General features: G+C 44.2%; 1 protein-coding gene across 15 annotated transcripts in view; it reads right to left on the reverse strand.

Moving 5' to 3' along the window:
• PSD3 (pleckstrin and Sec7 domain containing 3) overlaps window positions 1-12,682 on the reverse strand; it is a 141,706-nt gene that overhangs the window by 93,159 nt on the left and 35,865 nt on the right. For all 15 annotated transcript variants that reach the window (XR_006177929.1, XR_006177936.1, XR_006177937.1 and 12 more), the window contains 4 exons: window positions 6,387-6,593; window positions 6,202-6,282; window positions 2,776-2,888; window positions 287-345 (listed from right to left, as the gene is read on the reverse strand). Coding sequence is in view for 5 of the 15 variants with exons in the window: in XM_042866137.1 (XP_042722071.1) it covers window positions 287-345; window positions 2,776-2,888; window positions 6,202-6,282; window positions 6,387-6,593 (460 nt within the window). In the remaining 10 variants the exon portion in view is untranslated. The remainder of the gene's footprint in view (window positions 1-286; window positions 346-2,775; window positions 2,889-6,201; window positions 6,283-6,386; window positions 6,594-12,682) is intronic.

Below are 12,682 nucleotides of genomic sequence, written 5' to 3' on the forward strand. Positions count from 1 at the left end.
ACAAGAAAAGAAGGAGCTCAATGACAAGGAGCTTCTTCACACATAATGGTAAAATCAGGTGCAACACCAGGCCTAGACCTGTGTACTCCTGGGCATGCTGAACAGCTCTGCCCGGTGCTACAGCAGTTTCAGGGAGAACAACCACCTCATTCTTTGCTGTCTGCAACAGAGATGTTCAGAGTACTTTAGAATCAGCCCATCAGCAAGGGGATTCTGTTGCCAGAAGACTGTTACCTCCAGGCACAGAGTTGTCAGGAACAATCAATATGAAGCTGTTCATACTCACGTGGCCATGCAGATCAGTGTTTAGCAGCATCAGGGCACACGTGAGACAGTGAATTCCATCTGCAGAGAGACATAACCAGTCACATGCAAACTCAAGACTGTACCCTTAAGGATGAATGAAACCAAGCCTCACAGTCTAATTGAATCTGTTTTTTTTTTTTTTAATGGTAATCTGTTTATCAAGAAATACAAATAAATAAACAGTGAGGTCATTCCACAGTTGCCAAAACAGAGCAACCTTTCTTTCACCTTTTAATGAATGTCAAAACTATCTTGCAGCCCCCACAAATGAAGCAAACTAGACAGGAAACCATGCTGACATCAGTACCATAGCTTGAATTAATTCCTTTTTATTTTATCTGTTTAGGACAGAAAGTGAAGACAGAAAACAGCTATTTTTCCGTACAGTATGATAGAACGTAACAATTGTATTTGTTTTTCTCTCCTTCTGGACCCCTCCTCAGTTCAGTGGAGAATTCTGAATAACTTCAGCCATTTATTTTCACTGCCTAGACTTCGTGCTGGATAGTGAGTACTCTAGCAATGTCTAAGGAGGTCTTGCATGACCTCCTGATCACAGGTCCTCCACAAGGCACCAGAAAAGACACACTATTCCTGACTGCACTCCCAGAGTCACTGCCGTACAGCTTGGAATGTCAGTAAGGATCAACATTTGCAAAAGTAGACACCACTCTCATGTTCCCCATTTTCCACGCATTTCTTTTAAATTAAATCTCCAAATGCTTAAATTCAGTTTCCAAACATCTATTACACTACGAAAAATAACTTATCTGTTCTCTTGTTTATAAACACCAGATGTCATCTTCTCCTCTCTTACAGAGGCGAGAAAAATGATCACTTATAAAGCAAAGACACCCTGTAGTGAGCTGCAATTAAAATCTCTTGTAGCCAAATCACATACAGATTCCCGTGTTGTAAAAGAAGAGAAATGGTGGACGGGGATATACATATCTTAAAAGTCAGTAAGACTGTGTGATCACAGGCCTAAGGCCTTTACAAAAAGACAACGCTCAAGACAACTACTATGTTTTCTTATCATGCTCGTACAGGGCCTACTACCCAACCAATGTGACAGAATTCTAGCAAAGCACAGAGTGAAAGAAGTACTACTATCATCACTAACAATAGTAAGTCTGAAGCAGCTTGAATCTGTGGTGCCTCTGTTCAGGTCTGTGCATTTCTCCACAGCAGCTTGCATTCCCAATTCCAAATCGCAAATATAACCAGAGGATTAAGAAGGAAAAGGAGAAAAGAGGAAAGCAAATGCAATCCTGGATTTCCACTGAAAGAAACAAACACCACATTTCTGCAGTGCACCACTTGACTACTGACAGTGGAAATTCAGCATCAACATTAAAACCCTATGCAAAGTCTACAGGACTCACTCCAGACACTTGTTCAGGCTCTGAACTGGAAATGTACTTTCTGCAACTTGGACTAGAGTAAGGCAGCCACATCAAAACACAAATCATTGTTTTGATCTGTAAATGACATGCTTGTTCTTACTTACTGCCTGTCCTGACTTAAAATAAGAAAGGCATAAGAAAGAGGACAGAGATAGCACAAGAGCAGATCATGCCTTACTTACACCTATTCTCTTGTCTGACAGGCAAACCAGCGAAGCTAAAAAGATATAATGAGGGCAAATGGCAAAAACCATCTCACTGTAACAAGGGTTAACCACAAAACAAGGGGTAAGTAAACAAGACAGCACTTCCAAATGCAGCAGCTTCTCCTTAGTTACACTAGAGAACCAGAGGCACAGTTCAGCCTGTGCGTATTTCTTTTTCACCCTCCTTCCTTTCTCAGCTTTCTCAGTGTGTGATCAGCCAGCACTGGAATTACAGTCACATTCCACTGCTGGTGTGGCTGACTGAACGCAGGAGCCACGCCAGCTGACAGTGTGCCCTCCTTTTGAATGCCAACTTTTTCGAGTTTGATCTGTGTGCTTGCTTGTTTATTTTTCTCATCAGTTTCCAAAATGAGTGAAAACACTGGCAAGGAGGCAATACTCTGACTGATGTTAGTAAAGATGAAAACTCGCCAGGGTCTACAGCATCCAAAATTCACCTACGTAACTGGCAAGAATGGGCATGTGCAGCATCAGTGTGTGAGAAGAAACAAGCATGGATTGGTGTATGAAAAGTGAACTGCATCACTTCCAGATAAGGTGGCATTCTCATTTACTGTAGCTAGAGTGCAGGCACCCACACACACTCAGAGTCAGTGAGACCGAAAAACAGAACTGCAGGCACTTAAATCTGAAGAGGCTGCAACTAAGAATTTACACTGAGGATGCCTAAAGATCTTTACACATGATTACGTGTGGACAATATGAAGGGTTTCCATGCTAACAACAGGCAATTTCTAAAGCATGGCACAACAGTTATACATCACCCTACATGCAACCATACAAACAAGGGGAGGATAGAAGGAGACTAAACATCTTCTTATAAAAAGCAAAGTTACCTTTAGAAGAAATGGTGTTTGGATTACACTGATAGTATCTGCTGGAAAAGTGGACTAAAACTCTCTCTCGTTCCTGAGTTTCTCCAATAAGGGAAAAGGCTTTAAAGAAACTCCTAAAAGAATTGCATAGAAAGGAGAAATTAAAATCATAAATCCTTCTATCCCCCTCAGACAGGGGAAGCATATATAGCTACAGAGCTTAAGAAATACATAAGCACATGCCCAACAGCTGGCTCCAAGAAGCCTGTCAAGGAAACCAGACTATCAACCCATGCACAGTTAATTCCAACATCACAGTACATGAACTAGGAGTTAATCTACCACTGGTCTTAACCATGGAATATACCAGCTAACAAGCAAATTTAATAACTGAACTAATTTTTCTTAGTTTTCAGTGTTTTTCATTTCTTCAGGTAAGACACTGGAACAGGTCATGTACAACATACATCCAGGATGTTCTCTGCCCTTTTTGCCTGCACCTTTTAACTTTACAGCCATCATTATTTCCATCAAAATCAGAGGAACTAATCCAGGCAGTGAAGTGAGGCATATGCACTAAGGACTTGGAGTTGGGACAGAACGTGAAATCCTCCCTCTGGTGGGACATGTAACACAGCAGCCATGACCCAACAGTCACCTTGCAGAAGGGCAGTGTGGCCATGTGCCCTGCAGAAAACGAGAGAAAGAGGACAGAAATTTCTCCTGTTCTGCATCAGTAGCACAAAGAGCAAAACCTGCCCTGCTACTGCTTTTGAGTCCTGGGCAGAGGGCAGATGCATATAGGGGCACAGCCTGTGCAAAAAGAAGGGACTTCTTCATCTGCCTCTTCCCACTCCACTATTGCTCCTGCTAGAAAAGCTAGCCTTTTGCAGCCAAATCTCATCAAGCATCATACAATCACAGAATGGCCTAGGTTGAAAGGGACCATAATGATCATCAAGTTTCAACCCCCCTGCCACAGGCATGGTCGCCAACCACCAGACCAGGCTGCCCACAGCCACATCCAGCTGGGTCTTGAAAGCCTCCAAGGATGGAGCATCCACAACCTCCTTGGGCAACCTGTTCCAGTGTGTCACTACCCTCTGTGAAAACTTCCTCCTAATATCTAACCTAAACCTCCCCTGACTCAAGTTTAAAACCATTCCCCCTGTCCTATCACTATCCACTCTCATAAACAGTCATTCTCCCTCCTGTTTATACGTTCCCTTCAACTACTGGAAGGCTTCATTGTGGATGGCTCCCCAGAGCCATCTCTTTTAACTACTGCATTTGCCCAAATCCCCACATCTGCAGCCAAGAGATGACCTCAGTGCTATCAGCCTACACTCATTTGTTAAGATGCTTCTAAGAAGAGCCTGAAAGCACAGACTTTTTGGGTCTAAAGCAAGAAGGCACACAAAATGAGTGCCTAACAGACAAATTTTAAATATTTCATAGGACTGAAACACCAGATCTGAGAAGTGAGGAATATGCTGTTGAAGCACTGAAAGTCTGTCTGACCTGGAAGAATAATATTAATTGCTTTTCTTTGATGTAAGGTCAGAGACAGACCATACTTGCAGTGATCTCACACCCATACAGAGTGTGATCTGCCTGGTAATAACTTCATTTCACATGCAGTGTATTGCAAATTACTAAATTCACAAGTACATACAATTGAGTCTCTACAGGATTTCTCATCCAACCCTATTTCTTGCCCTAATTGAACTTTTTGACAACTAGCTGTCCCAGCTCTTCCAGCTCGGGCTCTCTCCAGCAATAGCCCGGGCTCATGCTTGTCAACAGAGACCTACAAGCCTCTCCTTGCTTTCAGGACATTTACCCATCTGAAAGACCCCTCGGATTGGCAAATGGTGGAATACTTGTTAAATAAACAAGAAAGATGCATGAGTGACACAAGGTGACATGCATGTGGAAGCAGAGCTGGGCAATGAATGACTGTCATTATATCCTGGACTGTCCGTCAACCGTGTTACTAACCGTACAACAGCTTCACACAGTCTAGGGGTAATGTGGGTCAGGGCTGCAGCTATGGGCTGTGGTGTGCCAACACATCACCATGCTTTAACAAACCACAGCTCACCAGCAAGCCAGCAGTAATGGCACAGCTACTTCTCACTCCTGCATATGTGGGGTAGCATACCACTGGGGTTCGCGCTGATCCTTTGACTTCAGACTGTTCTATGCGCTAACGGTGCCTGACAGCCTCTGCAGTTTGGCTCAAGTTCTTTGAGCATCTAAGTATCATGCCAGAGAGAGCATATTTTAGAGAAGGTCACAACTATTAATATTAACCGGAGATCCACAGGGAGAAGAGACCGCCTAAAAATGTGCTGCAAAATAATTAGGTGTTGGATTTCACAATTTAAAAGACGGGTATATTTAGAATCACGCCTCAGGGCACCTAACACCCAGAACAAGGAACCAGCATCCTCCACCCTGCAGGGGGCTGGTGCTCAGCTCCTTGGAGCATGCAGAACTGTAGCACTCTGTTAACCCCTTCTGCAGGTGTGTTCCCACTGCCATTAGTGTGCAGGACTTGAGTGCTGTTTTTCGCCCTGCAGACAGAGGCACGGCTCAGATGCAGTTGCTGGCAGCTGACCTCCTGGAAATTATTTGTAAAGGGACTGACAAAACCCACAGCCTTCTGGGGTTTGTACAGTTAGTGAAAAATAATAACCCTCTAGAGTAACCCAAGTCAGATGATTGAAACTCACTTTAAATCCCTCTTCTTTTTCTGTCAGCATTTAACTATCCATCAACTGTGCCAATAGGCCACTGCTACAAAAATTTGGTACACTGCCTCCTAAGAAAAAATCCTGAAAACAAACTGAGGCCTAATTTGAGGCCTAACTCTGGTGTAAAAAGGAACAAAACTTGAAGGATGGGTTTTCAAACACCCATTCTGGCAGCAATCAAACACTCATAGGCATTTTCAGTACAGAGGCTTTTGCCATTCTGCATATTTTTAGGTGCCTCAGAGGGACACAGCAAGAGGGCTGCTGAGCCACATGAAATCCTGGCCCCTGCTTTGCACTCTGCACCCAAGCAGAGCAAGCTCCAAAAGGCATCAGTGAAAAAGTCAGTGAGCACAACGCAGCTCAGCATGAGCAACACCTTCGTTCCTCAGCTGCACCTGGCAGTCCTCCTGTTCACTGATATGTCATTTTTCTCCCTGTCAAGGAGAAAAGGATCAAGGATCATATCTACACAGGTCCACCCAAAGATCGCCCTCTCCAGGAAATGCCACTGCTCCAACAGTGCTACAGTGGTGGCATGCCAAGCCAAACAGGAGAGAAATGCTCCATCCCAGAATATGTCAGTTCCATTCTTTACCATCTAAAACTCCCACTATTCAGTCAGGACAGCAGAGCACACAGCACAGTCATTAGAACAAGAACATCAGGTTTGCAAAGAGGCATATACCTGAGTGAGAAGTCCAGCGTCATGCCTGTGAAATCAAAAAACTTAAGGTATTCTTCAGCCACAAGCTTGCTGAATTCATTGCTTTGAACAAAGAAGGAAAAAAAGAAAAGTTAGTCATTCAAGAGTGAACTCCCCCATATCAGTAACATGAACAACAGGACATATGTCCTCACATCAGCACGTACTTTTTACCCAAATGCTTTGCCACATCAGAGCGCTTGAATTTGTCCAGATGGTAGAGGCGTTTAGCCAGGTGCCTGGCTGCTTCCAAATTGCTGCTGTTGCCATTGCTGAGATCATGGCCAAGGGCTCCAACAGCATCCTTCTCCTGAAGTTTATTGCTCCCCATGGCAGCACTGGAGTCTAACACCATATTCTGTAGTCCAGCAGCGCTATCAGATACAAAAAATGTGGGAAGAAAAAAAGGTGACAACACACAGCTTTGAGAAGGATTTAATTCCTCTTAGAATAGAAGGTAATTAATAGTACAAAAGTGGTATTACGTGATAGAGCAAGTACCAATTAATTGAAGGAGTTGTGTAGAACAGGGACATTTATTTAATCGCCATTAGAGTATAACAGTTAAACATGGAGACCCGAATACAGGTTTTCCACCCTAGAAGTACACTGTGCTTCAGACTCACCTTTTGAATATGCCGTGTCCAAAACCTGCTCACTGAACAGAAAGGCTATTTGCTACAGTCAACCCACAACCGCACCGACAATAATGGCTTCTCACTTACTTCTTGAACTAGTATTTTTTAATCCAATCATCTGCAAGCAGCAGGTACCCAATGCGTTTGAGAACAGAGGCCTCTGTATAAGCGAGCCATTAGCTACTTTTCACAGGAAAATGCAGCCAACCAGCTAGGGTGTTCAGCAGCTCTACGCTGAATCAGCAGAAGTCCCTTCCTCATTCTTCCCCAGTTGTCCTGGAAACAATGCTACTCCCCAGATAACCTCCCCAGAAGCCTTAGCAGCATCCATGCAGCCCACACACGGAAGGCATCCCACCAGTGATAGCAGCAGGACTTGCAGCAAGGAGCTTGGTGTGGAGAACTGGAGAGAGACATAAACCACCGGGCCAGCCCAGAGAGCTGCTCACTTTCCTCCTGTTCCCTCATGGCAGTAGTACATTTCCCTCATCAGTTGCTCAGAGTCAGGAAATTCAGCATGTTCAGCAGTCCCAGGGCACCTTATATAAATCACACATTTATAGATTCCTCCTACTTCTGCTGCCGGAGGAAAGTTCTGGCTAAGCTGTGTATTGCTTGTCCCCTCAAAGAGGCAAAAACCTTCCACATAAGAAAGCGCACCCCACATACATCTCCCAGCACATGGAAAAACCTTTTTTTTAAAGTCTGCAAAAGCTTTTCCCAGATACTTGTGTGAAAATTTATGCACAATCTCAGTTCTGTGTGTGTGACAGCATTTCTATTTTTTAAAAAAAGTACTATACAGAAATTCTTTCCACTAAGTCTTAGTTTACAGGGAGCTAATGCGTGATCAGCAGAGGCCATGCGCAGGGCAGATATGAGTGGAATGAGTTAAAGATGATTTTAAACACAACACTTTGACATGCCAGAGTTTCATATGCCACTGCAATTTTCAGGCTTGACAAGCCACAGTCAGCACAGCTGATCACTCCAGCAGCAATTACCTACCAGTTTACTGGAAGGTTCTTTATTAGCCCTCCAGTGATGAGATTTTCATGCAGTGTGAACTAAGAACAAAAATATTTGCTATTTTGCACATCACCTTCAACACATACCATCACTTGTGCCCTAGCTCTCTTTTCATATACGGTTTAATTGAGGGAGGTATGCAGTGCTACTAGAGGAAGAAGCGTTACCTACACAGTAACATCAAATGGAAGAATCAAACATACCTTCAGTACAACTTCTGTTTTTTCCGGCCCCCCCCCCTTTTTTGCGGGTGGGCAATTTTAACTGAGTATTTGGGGAAAACAGACATCCTCTTCTTACAAATATGCATTTATTTAAGTGTACATAATAAGGTGTTTCATAAGCATAAATATAAGGGCTTCATTCTCAGTGGTCTATCATGGGATTTATGACGAAAACACAGCTTTCAGAACACTGCCCACAAACCACCCCAGAAAGCAAATAAAAAAGAATATCCTCACACTGTTGATTTGGGGAATATCTCTTTAGCCCTCTTCAACAAAAGGTTGGCCAACATCTGAAATTTCCTTACAAATTTGCTAAATTTGGTCTACTCCAATCTTGTGAAGAAAGCAAATTCCCAACTCCTCTGACATGTGGCCAAAGCAACACCTTATCCGTTCACACCTGCTACAACAGGTTTCGAACACCCATCTCTTACCACTGAACAAGAGCAAAGGATAAACAGGCGAGCTAACACATCCACAGTGCCTTCCACACACAAAAGCTACTTCAAAAGCCAGGCCAACTCGTGCAACCTCATTCATAAATCACAGCCTGTTTCACCACCACTCTTTACTAAAGGCAGTATTTATAGCCTGGAAAGATGGCCAGAGCTGACAAGGAACATCTGCACTCTGTTAGGAACCAGTGCACAGCAAGAGTCAGTATTACCACAAACCTCCAGAAGTTTAGAAAGAGAAGTGCCAGTGTCTGCCACTTGGTGAAATGAACCATGCAGGAGCTGCAGGCTTCTGTTGTGCCTCTCAGGCTGCCATTCCAATGCAGAGCAGGAAGGAGGAATGAGGAGCGGCTGAAGGAGCTGGGATTGTTCAGTCTGGAGAAGAGGAGGCTCAGGGGAGACCTTATTGCTCTCTATAACTACCTGAAGGGAAGATGTAGTGAGCTGGGGGTCGGCCTCTTCTCTCGTGTAACTGGTGATAGGACTACAGGGAATGGCTTCAAGCTGCGTCAGGGGAGATTCAGGCTGGACGTCAGAAAATACTACTTCCCTAAAAGAGTGGTCAGGCACTGGAATGGGTCACCAACCTTGGAGGAGTTCAAAGAATGTCTGGATTTTGTGTTGAGGGATATGGTTTGGTGAGAACTATTGGTGGTAGTTGGATGGTTGGACTGGATGATCTTGTAGGTCTTTTCCAACCTTGGTGTTTCTGTGATTCTGTGAAAGCTCAGCAAGAAGCTGACAGAGCTGCATAAAAACCTCACCCCCCAGCTTCCCTGATTTAAATTCTTCATTCTCACTGAGAGTCCTGGCACACATAATCAAATCACAGCTTCTTTCCGTCCTTCTGGCAATTAAGTAACACATTGCTTAATTAATAAATACAAGAAGGTGGTCAAATCAATAACACAGGTTGTCTGTAAGCCTCGTGTTCTGGGAAATTGGAAAGAGACTTCAATTCTCAAGTTTCCTACACAGTGAGTAGACACTGCTTGTGCCACCAAAGGCTTAGGTATATAAACACCTTATGTTCACAGCATGGCTATGGCAAGCTGTCATTTCTGTGTTCCTCCTGGACAGGTCAATTTAACAGGGCCTGGAAGGGCTGACATCTCTTGGCACCTCCAGGTTCTGCAGGTATACTCTTTCCATCCATCCCTCATTGCTGAATGCAGATATTGACATCAGCTTCCTTCTGCAAAGCGCCTATAAGGGACTTAAACAAAAGGCAAGGAGTGACCCATGTTGCAGAGACAGGCTTGTCTTCCATGGTCTGCAGCTTCTAAACATCTGGAGTCCACAGCAGCATTACTAGCTAAATAGAGACAAGAAAGGGCTTTAAACAGAGAGATGACTGGACATGGATTTCTCATGCAGCTTTACTCTTCGTCATACAAAATGAGAAACTTTTGCTGACAAAAGTGGGCTGAAAATGTAGTAAATTATATTTCACTTAATTCTGTATTCAAGGCCAAATTGCAACAGTACCACTCCCAATTGCCTTCACAGCAACAGCTGCTGATCTTCATCCTTGTATTGATCTTTTCTATCAGGAAACAGAAGCTACAGAAAAACAAACCTCTTTAGCCTCACAGTGCATGGGTTCTGGCTTGAAATCAGGTACTGACACCTCTTTTCTGTACCCAGCAATGACCATCCTCCCTGCTGCTTCTGCCAAAGCATTCCTATATTCTCAGCTGAGCATGCACATGCCCTGGGCAACTATTTCCAGCAGAAATTATAGCAATTCAATGAACAGCCACTGCAGTAAATTCAGTGCTAACAGCATCAACTACTTCTCTGTACTCACAGATGAAACATGCAGACAGCAACATCTGCAAAGCTGCTTTCCCATAGCATGCCTCAACAGCCAGGAAAGGTCTGAAACTTTTCATAGCATTTTCTTTACTTCATTACTGACAAGGTGCATGGGGATTTAGCTCCTAACACCAAGGTATCTCACTGTGCTCAGCACTTGGCACACTTGATCTGTTTAAGAATCCTCTATACTAACTTTCATTTTTGTCTTTTTGATGTTGTTTGCAAAATTCAAACTTTCATAGTGATGCTGAAGAGGGCTGGTGAACAGATAGAACTTCCCAAACACACGAGAGCAAGACCACTAACCCACAAGTAAGGGTCCAGGCATGCTGCATCTCAGTTTCTATCTCCCAGTCTACAGGACTGCAGATGGAAACCTCAACATGAATACCTGCAGTGTCAGGCACATCAGACCTTGGGATGCTCTTAATTTTCAGCAAACCTGTGGGGAAATAATTGTCAGTTTTGTCCCAGAGAAAAGCACATTAGCATTCTGCACTATGGGGAAAGAGCTCCTACTCAAATATCAAACAGAGCAGCCAACACAGCCACCAGGCAGAAAATGCTCAGGGCTCAACCTAACTGGAGTTTTTTGGACAGAAAGGAGGAAGGAAGCAGCAGTAACACAGTTCATAACACATTTTTTTCTCTCAAACAAACATGCATGCCCTTATTATGAGCCCTGCTTCAAAGCAGGCTAAGTCAGGCATTTGCCAAAGTCTATCAGAGCAAAACCATAGCAATTATAAAAAATAAGGAAGGGTGGAGAAGAGTTCTGGCTCACTGAAGCCAGGGCCAGAACAAATGCTGTCTGCAGTAGGAACGCAGCATCTGCCAGGGAGCAAAACCAGGGCTGCTAACGCTGCACGCTACATTGCTCGTTGTTTGAAATGCCTTCACCCCAAGCCTTTTGGTTCCCAAACAGCCCCCATGGCAGCTCTCACCTTGCAGAACAGCACAGACATCAGAAACACAGGAGTCACTGACAACAGCGTGGATTGCTGAGCCCAGCTAGGCTGTGTGAAAAATCTCTCCCTAAGAGAATGAAGCCCTGCCCCACAAACTTCCAGAGGAATGCTCATACTCAGCCAGCAACACGCTTCCATGCTTTAGAGCAGATGAGGAACAATTTGTGTCACTGGCTGAGCTGTATTTTGAAGGAGCTGAAGTGCTTGAACAGGTTGGTTCAACCCTAGCCTTAGACAGAAATGAAACCCTGGCAGCAGGAGGGCATGACGACTTGGTTGCTGTTGCAAATGACAGGCTGAAAGCTGCTCTGAACCAGGTTCTCCAGAGCCAGAAGTGAGCCCAAAACCACGTCAAGCAGTGATTTACCAGTCACCTCCAGTTCTAGGGCTCTTCCAAAATTAGACCACGGGAGGTTTTTAAAAAAGTAATGCTTTTTCCTGGTAGATGACTCATTGTGCAATTTCACTCTGAACTGTTTAATCAGCTTTGAAGTCCTAAGAAGGAGTTCTCTTCAAAGGCATGCTTTGAAGTAGATCACTCTTTGAGAACTGGTGCAGCTGCACTTCACTGCTGCGCAGATCAGGAGATATCCATGAGCACACATGGAGGGAGCATAGACTGCACAGACCTGAGACACCAAGGAGCTGTGAGAGGTACTCAAGCTCCTTCATGTCACAAAGGGTGGAGACAAAACAGATAAATCCTACAGTCTGTTACTGGCTATCAATGAACATACATGCAAAGTCGCTTTCCAGCACTGAATGAATGGTGTTGCTTAAAAATAAGCTCTTGCTCCCTAAGATCAGATGCCTTTTTCTTTGATTAAAAGAATTCCTGTTAATCATAAATGCAGAGCTAACTGCTAAAATGTTCTGAACATGCCAATTCTGGTAGGGTTGCATTGTAAATGCTGCCTTTACCGGATTGCAGCGCTAGGACACAAAGTCCCTCCACACAGAGACAAGATTACAATCGTTTTAGGAGACAGTATGTCCTTTATTAAACTGGCTCACTGCCACCCAACTACAAGTGTTTTGCTAAAAATAATCCAGGTTTGTTTTCCTTTCAACTTCATGCTCCTTTGAACGCTATGGTAGGGTTAGAGGTGGTAAAGTGCGCTCCAGTCCCTATTCTTTTCAAGCGCTGCTGCCCACTATGCTTGCCCTCCATCCCAACAGCCACACAGCAGCAGGAGGAAAGGAACCCACAAGATACCCTGAGGCTTGATGGACAGCCCGATGTGGCCAATGGACATGGCTGCAACCTGCACTCGGCACTGCCTCAGGCTGGCAGGTGCCCAGGCTTCGGTGAACAGGGGCTTTCT

This window comes from Lagopus leucura, unplaced genomic scaffold (assembly GCF_019238085.1).
Source record: "Lagopus leucura isolate 7727_CA_CO unplaced genomic scaffold, USGS_WTPT01 Super-Scaffold_810, whole genome shotgun sequence".
Lineage (NCBI taxonomy): Eukaryota > Metazoa > Chordata > Aves > Galliformes > Phasianidae > Lagopus > Lagopus leucura.